General features: G+C 44.9%; 1 protein-coding gene across 2 annotated transcripts in view; it reads right to left on the reverse strand.

The window, feature by feature from the left end:
* Positions 1–3,216: 3,216 nt before the first annotated feature.
* The window catches only part of LOC103760233 (transmembrane protein 132D), a 236,947-nt gene continuing 224,559 nt past the window's right edge, over positions 3,217–15,604 (reverse strand). For both annotated transcript variants that reach the window (XM_018076205.1, XM_018076206.1), the window contains exons 6-9: positions 11,835–12,040; positions 10,469–10,742; positions 8,897–9,088; positions 3,217–6,048 (exon numbers count right to left, since the gene is read on the reverse strand). In XM_018076205.1, the coding sequence (XP_017931694.1) occupies positions 4,873–6,048; positions 8,897–9,088; positions 10,469–10,742; positions 11,835–12,040 (1,848 nt within the window). In that variant the 3' untranslated portion in view covers positions 3,217–4,872. The remainder of the gene's footprint in view (positions 6,049–8,896; positions 9,089–10,468; positions 10,743–11,834; positions 12,041–15,604) is intronic.

Below are 15,604 nucleotides of genomic sequence, written 5' to 3' on the forward strand. Positions count from 1 at the left end.
ATGATCCCGTTTCAGGCCTTCTTGCTTGACTCACATAACCTTGGTCCTTCCAGTGCTCCTGATGGAGGGAGGGAGGTACCAGGTGCTCTGCTTTTCTCGGGCCACTAGTGCTGCTACTTTTGAACTTCATCTGCTAAAGCTTTCACCAGGAAGCCAAACAGCACCCTGACTTACAGAGAAGAGACATTACTTATGCATGAGGAAGATTATGGGTGTTGGGAGGCCAAACGCCCCTTCAGAAGAAAGGTGCTCAAACATATGCCTCGTGGGAAGTGCACAAACGGGCCCCACCTGTGAGTTTTCAAACAGAAATGAACTGGAAGCAGAACACAAATCTTATCTCTTCATCACTTGGCAGGTGATATCCTAACTTGTTTTAGAGTTCTCTTGGTCTCCTGCTTGTCCTCAGTGGGGAGCTCCTGCTGCAGCCACATGTGGCAGTGAGGAATGGTTGGTCCTGCTCCAGCAGTGTGGGGAGCTCAGGTTGGCACCATGTCCCTCTCCTGCAGGACACAAGCCTCTCCTCCTCCTGACAGGTCCATCGTCTTGTGCACTTCTGATAGTGAGGGCTGGTAGCAAGATTTTGGATGGCAGGCACTGTACTGCAGGCAATAAGATGTGTTGCTGCAGTGCTGTAATGCTGTGCATGGATGGGATATGGGACTACAATAAACATGTAGAAATGTGTGGCAGAGTTCCTGGGCTTTCAGGACTAAATAAATTCATCTCAGAGAGTTTTTTTTAAACGCTTGAGGCACTTTCTAAACGCACCGTTTGGCTCCTTCCCCAAGCTAATTCCTTGGTGATGCTTGCTGGACTTTGATCAATACAAACCTGAGTCCAACCAGCCCTCTCTCCTAAGTGACACATGTGAAAGGCTCTGCTAAGCTGTAGCACTCGAGTCCTTTAGCTCTCACTGAGAGATCTTCCACAATGAAAGAGCCCCACAGACCACAGGAGACTGAGAGAAGGCAGTCTTGGAGAAAGTGAACATACACAGAGCTGAACTAAAGTGTCTCCAGTGTGCTCATTTCATTTGCATCTCATTCATTATGGAAACGAGGTGTGAAAGTAGTTTCCAGAGCTACTTAGTGCTGGCTGCACATCGATTTAATACCTATTCTGGTTTTTCAAGTCACTTACCTCTGCAGAAGTCTTGTTTCAAACCAATTATTTGGCTGCATTGCTCAGACTTTGAATTCACTGGTGTATTAATGCAGCTTGGCCTAAACTACTATATATTTAAGACTGCTGAAGGGGAAGCTTTTAAAATGAAGGAAGAGAGTAAAGAACCAGCTTACCTGATTTATAGGACCATCGAGTTTCTGCTCCTGATTGTATTCATGCATAAAGTCTCTAAAAAGAACCAAACTGCATCAGATAAATTTTCTTTTTAAACATGCCTGTATCAGTCTATCAGTCTAACTCTTTCTCACAAGAAAAGAGACTCAAACATGAAAATAAGGAGGCAAGAGCAAAGAAAAAAGAGCAAGGTAATTAATAACTCTCACAGGAGACTGCTTGCTCTCAGCAGGGCTCTTTATCAGGCTCAAGAGGTTGCCAATGGGAGCCACAGCTGCAAAACGTTGTGTGAATGCAGCACCTTAACACCATCACTGCTTTCATGATGGGGAACAGAATTTAGCCCCTGTTTGCCAGTTAGGATCTCATCTGATTACCCAGAACACAAACTTCGTCCCTTGGAACACTCCATGGTGCAGAAGCTCTTGCTTAAAAGTGCGGACTCTGTGCAATGCAAAAAGTGAATACACACAAACACATCCCCTCATACATATGTACATACAAAAATCTCTACAGTAAGTGATTTATTCTGCTATTGGTAGATTAATTCAGAGTGTTTGCTTGCATACAGGTGGCCACAATTCACTCTGGCTTCCCCTTGAGCAGAGCTGAGGATCCTGCACAGTGTGGTTTTGCCACAGAATTCCAGTGTTACTCTGGGCACATCACTTAACCTTGGGGTTCTCTGTGTCAATAAGGAATCCACCTTGCTCAGAGCACTGTAAAATCCACGGACAAAGGGCACTCTAAATACTATGTGTTATTTATAGCACTGGATAATAGCAAGTTACAGCTGTTAGAGACAGCAGGGACCTCTGAGCAAGCAGACAGGCACAAATCTGCACATCAGTATCCTTCACGCTGGAGCTGCCGGCTGTTTGTCCTCGGAGAACACTTCGGTGGTTTGTGCTACCAGATGAACTTGCTGTTAGTTCTTCCTGCTCCCCAGAGGCAGCTAAGGCAGAAATGTGGGTTTACCAGAGCAGCTCATTGGCAAAGCAGTTGTGACAGGCTGCTCCCAGCGTGGCCTGTACCTGCTCTTCCGAAGGATCGGCTGTGCCGTGATGTTGGAAAGGCGACCTGGCACACACCCCTCTGATGGGCACAGGCTGCCAGCTGAGAGCTGGACACTTCTGCCCTGACCACCACACACTGCTCAGGGTGAGTCTCTGAGGACACCGTGTAGTGATGTGTGAAAAGCACCCAGAATAGCTCCAGAGTTGGAGGCAAGACTGTGTGTTAGAACACGGCTGAACCCGCTGGGAGCCTGCTGTGCTCTGCTGCAGCACCAAGGCTGCTCCCATCACCTGAGCATTCATCTAGCACTCATCCAGAGCCAGGCTGGGCCCTGCACTCACCCAGAGCCACTCTGGGCCCTGCACTGTGCTGCCCTCCCTGCTGCACCTCCTCCTGCACTGGGTCATCCAGGCCTCGAGGGGAGGTGCTGAAAGCAAGCAAAGAGTGTCTGATGTGCAAGTCCTGATCTCCAAAGTTCTGGGTATATTTGCCCTATTTACACCAACTCTTCAAAAAACGCCTCAAAAGGTGTTCAGCCACTTGTGGATCTTCCCAACAACCAAAAGCAGAAACTCAACATATTGGGCTTTCAGGCTAGAAGTATGCATGTGGAATTTATTTGCAAATAGCTTCAAACCTTGGAAGGGTGGCTTGGTGCAAATACACTTGTAGCATAACATGCTGTTGATGTTGCATGTTCTCCCCCAACACTGCACAATGTAAAACTTGGTGACTAGATTGTGCCATGAGCCTTCAAGGATTCATCAAAGGACACGTCCCCATATTGCTGCCAGTCCCTTTTAGGGTAAACCTTCTGACAGTGAAAGGAAAGAGGCGTTCAGAGTAGGAAAAAAAGATGAAGCCACTAAAATGCAAATTTTATTCACAGTTGGCATGTTTATAAATATATATATTACATTCTTACAATCTACAGTACATTCTAAATATAGAGGGATCCAATCTAAGTGTTTGTGGGAGGGTGGGTGTGTATTAAACTGAGCAACCTAGATTCAATGATGGGAAGAGACTTAATAACAAAAGGAGGGCAAGGATTTACTCTGGAAAATAAAGGAAAACTTGAAATATAAGCTGGATTTTAGTTAGTGCTTTGGCACTTTGCCGCTGGCCATTGGAGACTGCTTTTGGACCTCACAAAAAATGTCATGGTTTTAGGGCTGGAGGGCACATCGGATTGGAAGGGTAATCACTGAAATCCTACCGTATGTACATCCTTATCAGAAGAAAACAAAAGATAATCATCACCTCTGGGAGAAACAAATGTTATCTACTGAGTGTAGCTGTTCAGGCTTCCACGTTGAATGTGCAGCACTCCCCTGTGACCTCCGAGTGCCCTCTAAACGTGCTGAGCAGGGGGCTAAAGAGGCAGGAGCAGAAGGAACTGAACAACCCGACCTCCCCCAGGGGAGGGGATGGACAAAGAGGCAGCTGCTGCTGGTGCTGAGTTCAGCACAAGTCACACTTACCCAGAGAGAGAGTGGCCAGCTTTGGTAAATGACAGCATGTAAAGCAAGTACCAGTGTGGTACTAACGGGGTCTGTGCTTGGCAAGAGCACACCGTGGAGGAGGGAGTGTGCATGGAGGGGAAGGAAGGAACCACATGCTTCCAAAGGTGACTGATGCTGGGAAGTGCCCTCAGGATACCAGATGGGGAACGCTCCAGGGAAATGGCTGGGAATACAAATTCGAAACAGGGCAATCAAAGAAAGTGGGCTTTTTAAAAATAGCTCGTTCTCTCAAACTTTCCAAAACAGACCTTCCTTAATATGAGTGATATTCTGAGTATAGATTATATCTTCTCCTATTTTACAAATTAGGAAATACTGAAAATTGGCTGACAAAGTTTATTACCTTGGCATCTACTTAAAAAGAGAGTTTCAGTTTTAACCGTATATGTGTATCCATTCTCAGTGCTTGGGAGGCAAACATGCTGGTTGTTAAACAGCCCAGTTACTCCTTTTCCCCCTCCAGATTCTTTGGAAACTCATGACTCTTCAGCTCTGGGAGCTGCTTTGCTCACACTGTTGGTTTTTGTCAGCTTTAAATTAATGTCTTGCGTGGATATTCTCTGCACGTGGTTTGGATGACACGCTCTTTCGTGGATCTATTTATTCTGAGACCAATTTTTTGCTTTTAACCAAAGCTTGCAATATTGAACAGTAGAGCTGTGTGAACTTTGTAATATCCAAACTGCACTGGAGTTTGTTATATTTATTGATTTCCTGGGAAAGCTCAGAGAATGAAACCATATTATTTTGCTAAGGTTTTTTCTCGTGTTACCATGTATCAAAAAACCACACACATCTCTCACTTCCATCTCTGAGCACAAAGAAGATTTGAATTTTAAGAGCTGTCCAGGATCTCTGCTCTCCCAGCTGCTTTTGGGTGGCTTCTTGGGGCTCCATTGAGTTGTTATCCACCAGTGGATTCTTGTTAGCTATACAACATTTTGCCCCACTACCCAAAATTAAAGGCAGAAGGTGAGTGAAAAACAAACAAACGAACAAACCAAACAAAAAAGTCTTTTGTGTCTCATTACGCATTTTCGTGTAACCTCTCCATATAGTTTTTAAGTTCTTTGCATTCCCCCAGGTCCATATCCTGGCAGACCCATTTAATGTCATCCTCATTACTCATCAAGATTGAGTTGACAGTTGGACACCCATCATCAGAGGAGATGGTGGTAAAGGTGGTGAATTTAACCCGTTTCCTCTTAGAGGTAGGAGAAGTAGTTGGTTCACTTTTCTGTTCTTTCCCTTCAGTGAATGTGGTCTCAGTAGACCTGAAAGATTGTCCATTGATGTTTTTGGTGGCATTTGTGTTGAGAAGATATTTACTCTCTTCATAGTCCACTCCTCTGTCAATGGCTGTGATATGTTCTTCTTGTTGGGATGAGAAATTTATGTGATTCTCCAGAAGTTCTGTCCTGTTGCTCAGCCCAACCCAGTCATGAGAGTGGCTCATGCCTTCCTGCTCTTCAAAGGGAACTTGTTTGTTCCTGTACTTCAAAGCAAAAGTGACACAATTGATAAGGAAGACCAGAATTGCCAGGCAGAAGACTCCCAGGAGAGCATACATCCCTATCTCCAGGTCACTGAGTCCCCTGGGGGACTGCACCAGGTCATTCTCTTCCAAGTCTCCGTTGTTTCTGGGCAGATCGACCTGTGCAGGGAAGCTCGTGAAGTCTATCGGCATGTTCTGACTGTCATCATCCAGGAGGCTTTCTCTGTCTTCTTTTCTACTTAGAATAGACCTCTGGGTGGTGGTTCCCCTGCCCTGCTCGTGGCCCATGGAGGAGCTGTAATAGTGACCATCCCCCCCGGCTCTTTCCTGCCAGGTGTTTTTCTGGCGCCGGTCACTGGCGTGGTTCTCCAGGTGGACACCAGCACCCCTGTGTTTACTGTCACTGATGTTGGGGTTGGCATCTCCCTGCCCAAACTTGACTTTAATGCTACCACTTCCAACAGCTAGGATGCTCTTCCTTTTGGATTTCTGGCATGACTCACTGATCACCATCTCCACCTTCACCAGCGTCCCCTGGCCTTCTGTCTCAGCAGCAATCACAGGCCACTTGAATTTGGGGTCGTGGTGAATGGAGACCACCTTCTCATCCAGCGATGTGGCTGACAAGGAGAAGTCTTTGGGGTCATAAATATCCAGGGGCATGACAGATCCGTCACTGAACTGGATCCAGCAGCTGATGGCTGCTTCCTGTAGTATATAAAACAAATATACATACACTGAGAATAAACATCGAGGGAAATACGGTCTGTCCCGGTCTATTCCCCCCTCCTCACAAGATCCATATACCATTTGTAACCAGAAAAGAAATAAATAGGGAGAGCAATAAAATTAATATCCTGCCAAGATGTGAAGAGAAATACTAGCCTAAAACACTCATTGATAATAAGATTTGTTTCCACAAAGGTGCTTAAAGGAGCTGTATCCCCTGGGCTCTGCAGAATCTACTTCAGCACCGTAATAAATTGCATGTCAGAAAGCATTACCGGTGACTGAGATCATTTACTGTTGTATATTTAAATGAAAAAAAAAATTACATTATTTCTAAACTGCTTAAAATACAAAGTCTCCTCTCATTATTTTCAACACGCATTAAAAAACACCTTATACAGCAAGCAGGTCCACACGTGGCTCCACACCTTCACTCCTTGATTTTTGTCTCTCAAATTAAATTAGCGGATTGTACAAGCAAAGTAAACCAATCAGTTGCTTCTTCAGGAAATGGCCAGGGTAATTTTCATGCTTGTTAGCAATTAAAAGCAAGACAATAATAAAGTTTAATCTTGTGTCACAGTAATGCAGATTGTGTACTTCAGAGTGCATGGAGGCTTGCTGAAAGTAGATGAATTTGACCTGAGTACTAATTCTGTAACAGAATGTGCCTGATGGTGCAGCACTCCTGGGAACCTTCACTTTTGGTTTCTAACTTGAAACATTTCTGAAAACATGTGCTCACCCATTGCTGAAAATCAGGTCCTCTAAGGACTCTCAAATGGCTATCGAAAACTGCAGTGCTCCCTGAAAAAATCTTTGCATTTGCACATTGATCATTTACAGACAAAATTCGAGGTGCTTTCCTGGAATCTTTTTCCTGTTTCTGATGGCCTGACTTGCCCTGGTTTGGTTGCAATATTTACACCTTATTAGACACTGGAAAATCCACACCAGACAGACCCCTGGCTTGATCAGTAGATTCTTTAGTGTCTGAAATGAGATGAGCTTTTGTCCCTTGAGAGTTGGGATCACCCTGCTCTGAGAGTCTGAGACAGACACCCAACCAACAGATTAACTTGCAGAAGCTGTAATAAAAGTCCTGTTCCTTTAAATAAGCAGTTTTTCAAACAGACAGTATTTACATTCTAACTCCACACATGCATAGAGAATAAATATATATGATTATCTTTGAAATTGTTCCCAGCACGAAGTCATTCACCTGTTCATAGCATGGAGAATAAGCTTCCAGTCCTTTGGGATTGTACCATGCATAATCTACTGGCCTGATTCCGAAATCCTTCCAGCCACAAAACTCCCCCTGCTTCAATGGGAGATTTGCTTCTGTCTCTATTTCAGGACAGAGCCCTAAGACTTTGCTGACACTGCCATAAATCCCTGCTTTGTGTTTATTAATCTTTGGATGTTTCTTGAAGGCCGCATGGAATTTGTGTCATCAGCTCTCATCCTCCCACTGTGTTGCTTAAACCTGCATGACCATTTATTAATTTTGCATTGCTTTGCTTATAGGGATTGGGCTCTGAAAATCATGGCCTGGGCAATGGAGGGAATCAGATGCCTTTCAAAAGAGAGTCAACCCTTGAAGGGTGGAGGACACACACCTTCCTCGCTGGCTGAATACTGCTCCAATGCTGTTCTGACTGTGCCCCTGCATCCAGAGAGGGACCCATCCAGACTCCATTTCTGGGAACTGAAATGCCAGTGCTGGGCAGCAGAGTGGCAATAAATGCCATCAATCCCCGCTTTTGGGCTGATTTCAAGGCAGTTTGTTTAACTCCCCATGGCAGCAATGGACAGCTCACTGGCCTTATTTCCAGCTGCCTGGCATCGATTTCTTAACTCCTGGAAGACTGTGGGAGCCTGATGTTTATCACCCTATAAAGGCAGCAGGCCTGCATTATTTCTCATCCTGCATCCCAAGGATAAGACTCCATGATGAATTAAAGCATCTCAACAGCTGGCCAGACTTCAAACGTGCATGTCATGATCATTTACCTTTAAAGCTCAGAACATGTTCAAGTGTTAAGAGCCGGTGCATCCTTGATGTAAGTCCCAGACTGATGGATTTGGGTTGGAAAAATGTTTAAATTTCAAATGTATACAGAAGCACAAGGACAAACACGAAGTAGGGACTGATGGGGACATGGCAAGGTCCAAAAGCCCTTGGTAACTGTTGGTTCCCTAACACAGGAACTAAGAATAATAAGGGGAAAAAATGGTTTATGAAATCATAAATCAGGAAATGAGTCAGTGATGCTGATTCATATTCTAGTAATGAATCAGAATGAAAGGGATGCTCCCTGACTTCTTAAAGTGCTCACAGAAAGTAACTAAAAGAAGAAGAGTTTGGCATAATGCAAAACACTTTCTCATGTCAAGATGGAATTAAAGGGTTGATTTGGGTACCTGTGGTGGGAGGCTGAACTCAGCAATATGTCCTGTGATGTATTAAGTGCTGGATGGGACAGAAAGGGCCTGTGTGTGTGTGTGTGTGTGTGTGTGTGTGTGTAAGGGATTTGCTGCTGCTTAATTATGAAGCATCACTGAGTTGCCTGTGTTATTTATGGGATGCAGCCATGACAGATGGGGTGTTTGGTGACTGGGTTGTTTAAACACAGTGCCATTCCTGTGAGATATTTATTTTTCTGTTGGGGCATTCGGTGGCCTTCAGAAAAGTCTCCATAAGCAAAATGTTTCATTAGCACACTATGAATAAAAATCTGCTTGATTCCATGAGCTTGTAATGTCAGATGAGGTGACTCAGGGTGGTGTCCTCCCACAACACAACACATGTGGGCAACAGTACCTGCTTTGGGGACTGGAGCAGCTCTTGTGCCACTGCTGTAGCAAAGATGGCCTTGTTGCTTCCTGGGCTGAGCTGCAGAGAGAGTGACAGTCCAGTCACCAGCTGCACTCCCAGGTCAGTTATTGTCACCTTCTCATCCAGAACTGTCACTGTCTTCTCGGCCAAGATGGCATCTGAAAGGGGGGACAATATCTGAAAAGAAAAACTGAAGTTAGCAACAGCCATTCTGCACAGCACCAAGTGAAATATCTGCACAGATATTACAGCTCCTGTAATACAGATAAGGGATGTTTATGGTAATGGGAAGAATCCCTCATAGCAGACAGACACTATTAAAATATGATTAAGAACAGCTAGTCACATTTTATAATTCTTCTGCAATAATAAGGGGCTTATAAGCTTTTACCAGTGTAATTGTGATCAGCTATGCCATTCACCTCTGTCACATGTATTAACTCTGCTTCACATGTATTAACTACTTGTAAATGTAATCTTTATGTGAAATGCAAGTATTTTATTATTGATCACATTTTTAGGTGGCACAAATATAATGCAATCTGTAGGTTTAAATAAAATCTATTCAACAAATGGCATTTATTTCTATCCTATGGAAAGAAAGGTTAATTTGTTGCTACAATAGCCACTCATGTTACTGTATACAAAGTTGATAGGGGAAATTTGTTTTGGTTAAGAAAATATGCACAGAGGTCAGTGCACTGATACATGACATCCAGAGATGCTCATTAGCAAGCAAGTTGAATTTAATGATCCATATAGGGTACAGAGCATTTTGGAAGCAGCTTTTAAGAGGTATTCTTTAAATATAGCTTGCTCTCAGCTTTTTTCCTTTGAATTTTTCTTTTCACAGTTTTATGTGTATTTGTTGGAGCACTGCAAGTCCCAGAGCTCTGGAAAGTCTTTCAGAAAATCTTTAGAGACTTTACAGAAAGCCAGAAATCTCAAATCCCATTTCTCCAGCCCTGATGACCTTGTTATCAACAGGTGTGATGGTTGTTTTCTGCTTTGACAGTTTGGGATGATGAGCATGTCTGGAGAACTACATTTTTTTCCCTGTTCCAATGTTTCTTAACATGTTTTCTTCTTTGTATTATCACTAAATTAATCTCTCTCCCCCTTTCTCCTTTTCCTTTTCTTTTAATTAATATTTGGATTGATATTCCAGTCTCAGTTCCTCAACCAGCACTTTTTCATTTGCTCTGTCAATGTAGGCTTTGAGAAGACTGAGCTGTTCCACCAGCTGCATGCCTTGTGGTAACCTACACACTGGCTCCAGGTTCAAAAACAGCCTCAGACAAAAATAATCAGAAAAAGCCTCTGAATATACAGGTTTGACCAAATCAAATAAAACTGCCATCTACTTTACTGTGGGGCACAAAATAAGAACAGAAAAATCATCTCTTCTGTGTCTTCCAGTCCTTGCTGCAATTTTGTCCCATTCAATAATTTGTGGCTCCAGTTTCTGTTGTTAAAGCTGTACCAACTCTTCAGCACCTCAGCTCCCAAGGTGGTGGGTTATGGGAGGAAAAGGAACAAGTGATTCATTTTCCCTACCTGAATGGTTGTCATTCCAAGCTCCAGCCCAACCAGAACCTGCCCATCCTGCAGCTTGGCGATTCTTGGCTCCTCCACCTGCATGAAGTCCCTCACCAGGTCAGTGATGTCAATCTGCCAGTCAGAGCCCAGCAAGAAGCTCGTCTGCCCACCGGGGTCCGAGGCTTCAGCCACAAACTGGGTGAGGACTCTCACCAGGGCGTGCTGGTACTGCAGGGCACAGCCCCTGCCCTTCCGCTCGTCCTCCTCCTCATCATCGCTGTCTCTGGCTGGTCTGGGAGGACACCAAGAATAAGAAATTAGTTTAAACTGCTGTTGGGAGAGTTTGGAAGAGGAGAGCTATTGCTGATATAAGTTTGCAGCCTGGCTGCTGGACCAGGTTGCATCCATCAGTGCTTTCTGAAATCTGTCAGGTTCCCCCAGTTTTATCCTGTTTTCCTTGTTCATAACTGAGACCTCCAGGCTGCCTAGACCTCTGAAACAGCAGCTGAAATCACCAACTGCCCTGCTAGCTCCCCTGCCACCTTGTCCTCTCCAAATATCTCCCATTGTTTTCTATGTCAAGTCCTTACTTTCAGGACCTTCACACTTTTCTTTCTGGATCTTCCCGTAAACATCTGTGTGTTTCCATGGAAATCTCCTCTGCACCTGCACACACATCCCTCTCTGTGCGGTGTTCAGGTTGAAATCACATCTCCAGCAAAATCTCTTTGCTGTGACACTAACAGGAACCTGGTAAAAAATGTCTTTATAGGCTGGTGGGAATACCAAGTACCTCCTTTATCAATTTGTTCTTCTTGTTCTTAATAGCACTGACAACAGTTGCAACCAGTTCTGAGCTGCCTATATCCACCCTCTGTCACTCACATGCCACTGACCTGTGGGTGCAGACAGTATCTTAAAGCCCTCATGTAAGAGTGTCCTGACTTTGGGACACTGACCAGTGCCACTGCACCCTACAGTGATATGAAACAGGTATGTGCTAATTGTGACCACTAACAATGAATGCATTGACTGCCAGGACCTGGGAAGAGGCTGCAGACTGACCACCCTTGCCAGAGCTGGTTCTTGCTGATGTCTTCTTGCTGCCTCAAGCCTGATCCCACCTAACTTGACCAATTGGCCCTTCCCACCTCAGTCATTAGCACTTTAAAAGGGAATTGATTTCCAATACAGGATCATGCAACCTGCAGTTTCCATTTCCCTTATAAGTCCAGTGCAGGAGCCTATTGAATAAATGTCTGGTGACCTTCGAATTTACAGCAGAATTGCATTAAGGCCAGATGAGAATGTTCAGATCCACTGGCCCTGACAGGTCTCTGGCAAGTGCACAGCCCAGAATGAACATCCTCTAATGAAAACCTACCTCTTATTAGAGATGATGGGGACTCTCCACCCCTTGATCTGATTTAGTTCTGTGTCAGAGACCTCTATCTGCAGCGGGAGACGAGGAACCCAGACTGTCATTTCTAAAGGGGCACTCAGATGCTGGTAAGTAAAATTAACTATGACATTCACTTTGCCTTTCATTTCCTTCCCATTGACAAAGACATAGTCACATCTGTCAGAAACCTGATAAAAAGGAGAAAGAAAGAAAAAAATTAGTGAGTCCCTTCACAAATTATAAAGTACACCACATGCTGGGAAAGTGGGTGGGAAGAAGAGAAAGGATCTAGATTTAAACAAGCTCCAAGTTCAGAGGACAATTAGGAATAACAAGAAAGGTGCCTGGTATGCCCTTAATAGCCTGTATAATTCAGCATCATTTGAACAGGTTGGGTTCTTCTGCTATAAACATTTCCAGTACAATTTAAGATAAAAGAACAGCTTTTGGGTCCTTAATTCCCACTCCAACAGTAGGATAGTCCCAGTATAATAGCAGTGAGAGAGGATCCTTCTCCTTTCCCCAAAGCTCAGTCAGACTCTCCAGTTCTCCTGCTCTACCTTGTGTGCAGCCCAAGGAATACAAAATATCTGTGGGGAGGAACAGGTACAGGGAATTGAGCAAGGGACAAATTTCTCTAGTTGACCCCAAACTAGGAGAGAGGGTTTTTCAAGAGTCCCATTGCAGGTACCAGGGCATGGGGTGGTCACAACTAAAAACTGATCACAGGGAAGAGCTTCATCCCTGCTGCAAACCTGACAGAGGCCTTACACAACACTTGAGCAGAAGCTCAAGCTAGTCCTGATGTCTCTTTATTTATGACCTGCAGCTCTGGACATCAATATTGCAGAGAGTTAGTAAATCTCACTCAAGTGACTTCGCAGCTATTGCGAGGATCTAGGTGAGCTGACAGGACCTGTTCATTACAGTTAGTTAAAATATATGAATAAATGTACACGTCAAATAATTTATTAACTACCACTTTACCGTGCTGATGATCTGAAGGAATGATCTATTAAAACCCTGAACACTTTTCACAATCCATTACCAGCCAGGCCTTCTATTCCATTCCGTCAATGTATTTAATATTTGTCACTCCAGAATGTATAGCCTCATCCTCATCTGAATTTAATGCCATTTTCTACTTTTCTGTTTGAATGCTAAATGAATTTAAATCGTATTTAAATATCACCAGCTTTTTTAGGATAATTTGCATTTCTAATATTATTATCTTTAAACAACAACAACCCCCTCACAGACAGATCCATAGCAAATCCATTTCCATCCTTGCTTGTCTGAGCCTAGGTAATGTACCAGAAAAGGTTATCGTGGTTCTTGCAATGTCTCTCTTTTCTGTTTTAAGGTCAAAATCCTATAGTTGCTGTTGGTTTCAGCAGGAAAGTAAGGAGTTTGTTTACAGGCAGATTTATGTTTTTCAGGATAGTCTCATCTTTGCCTGTTTTACACCAGCTCTTAGCAGCTCCTGTCAGGATCCAATTTCGTTGTGCTGCACAGCAAGACAACGCAGCTGCTGCCAAAAAAGCCTCAAAACATGGGGGCACAAAACCCAAGGGAAGGACCTCACAGCAGGCCCCCAGCTGGGGCCTCTGGCACTGGTGTTACATCCACTCCATCACAATGCTGATCCAAACTGGCCTGGGCTGAGGAAGATGAGACTTGGCAAAACTCCGGGAGAAGCTCCATGTGAGGCTGCAGAAATGGCTACAGGGAAGGCTGGAGGCATGAGCACAGTCCCCTTCTGGGAGCAGCATGTCTGGGCAGCAGCAGGAGAGCAGACGTTGTTCTTGAGTCCTCGCAGAAGGCACGATAATGTGAGCGTGATATTTTCAGGGCAAGAACTACATCATCCTTCCTACCTGCAATGTCTAATAGCCTGTCCGACAGGCAGGAAGTGAGGAGACCTTCAGGCAGTGCCTGGTACATCTGCTCCTTCTCCCACCTTGCTTCTGTAAGTGGAAATCATCTGCTCCTTGCTGGCACTGTGCTTATCCCTGTTGCCTTCTTGTATTTTAAGTGCTGTTCTCACACCAGACAACTCTCCTACGTGCTAATAAGCTTTGTCTGCTGCTTTCTGCCTTTCCTCTTTCCCCTGAGACACCAGTAAGAAGAGAAACTGGGCAGAGCCTCAAAATGTTGATTTCCACCGGAGAAGCAACAGATAAACCTGAAGAGAGAGCAGCCCCAAGGTCACACAGCCCAGGAGCTGATTGCCCTGAGGTCCTGCACTTGCCCTTGTGCCCTGCAGGCTGGCCCAGAGGCACAAGTGAATGGTCTGAAGACAAGGATTTTCTTGAGCAGCACATGGGTAACAGGTAACAGCTTTGTGTGATTTCCTCACCACCTCTAGTTCCAGCTGCCAACACCTACATTGGTGAATCTCAGCTAATTAACACATTAGGCAATTAAACGTCCCCGAGGGTGACAGACCTAGGACTGAAAACATTTCCTAGTGATTGAAGGCAACAGGTAAACTTCTGTGCTGCAAATCAGAGTTCAAGGATGAGTCCAAACCACTGTGTGGAGGCACTGGAGCCCTGTTCCCCAGCAGAGCTCCTCTGCATGTCCCCTGCTCTGCACTTCACCAGGGCTGCTGGCAGGGGACCTGCCAAACATCCTCCCTCCAGGGTAATGCTTCACTATCTGAACAGTGGCTTTTAAAGCACACACAGACAGCACAGGTGGAATTTTGCTGCTGGTTTTATTAGTCTGTTAACATGTGAGGAGCAGTTCAGCACAGGGAGGCTTGAACATGACTGAGACTCTCTCCAGCCACAGAGATAACTGCTGAATTATGCTAGTAAGAGATGGGAATCAGACTATCAGATTTTAAATTCATCAATGCTCAAGCAATGACAAAAGGAAGAAAATCTGGCAGGCAAACAGACCTCAACTCCAACTTTATCAGGGTTTACTGCAAAAAGAGAGTTAAAAAAAAGAATCCATCCCTAAAAACCTACCACATGAATGATTAAATAAATACCATGATCTTGTGCTTTCAGGATTATTATTTATAAAACAAACTGATGGTCAGGAAAAAAATGACTATGCTTGGGACACCCACTTGTGCCTGTTTCCCTTGCTGTAAGTGAAGTCAGCAACAACTATGAGCTCATTCAGCTCCCAGCCAGCCCTTCAAGGTTTGAATGAATAAGCATCACTGTTCTGCTGCAGTTTGCATGCAGCCCTAACAGAGCAACATCAAAACATGGGGCAAAGTACAGTACATTTTCATAAATCAGGCCAGCACATTCAGAAACAGGTCATCAATAGACGGGCAGATTAGCCATGCCCGTGTTGCTGCAGACACATCCGAACTATTCATCTTCCAGCACAAGAGAAGGGCTAAAGAGACACCGGGAAAGAAGAAAAATCGAGCTTCTCTTTCTCTTTCACACCGTGGTTTCCCAAGCTGCTCGCTGGAAAAGAGCGACTATCTTGCGCGATGAGTTTGACGGGGCTCAGCGGAGGCTCCGCAGGACAGACACGCACCCGAGGGAAGCCCCGGCACAGGGCGGGTTTCGGGCTGTCCCCCCCCGCGATGGCTTCTGCGTGTCCACGCTGATGGGAACGGCACGGAGAAGCTTCGGCTGCCACTGCCTTTTCCGAGCCCGCGGGTCTCCTTTTCAACCTGCAGCGGAGTTCAGCTCCTCAGCCTGTCAAGCGGGTCCTTTCCTTCGGCGTTAATTCGTGGAAGCAGCTTTTGGGTCCCCGCCCTCCCCCGTGGCCGGCAG

Source organism: Manacus vitellinus, unplaced genomic scaffold (assembly GCF_001715985.3).
Source record: "Manacus vitellinus isolate BGI_N305 unplaced genomic scaffold, ASM171598v3 scaffold_31_pilon, whole genome shotgun sequence".
Lineage (NCBI taxonomy): Eukaryota > Metazoa > Chordata > Aves > Passeriformes > Pipridae > Manacus > Manacus vitellinus.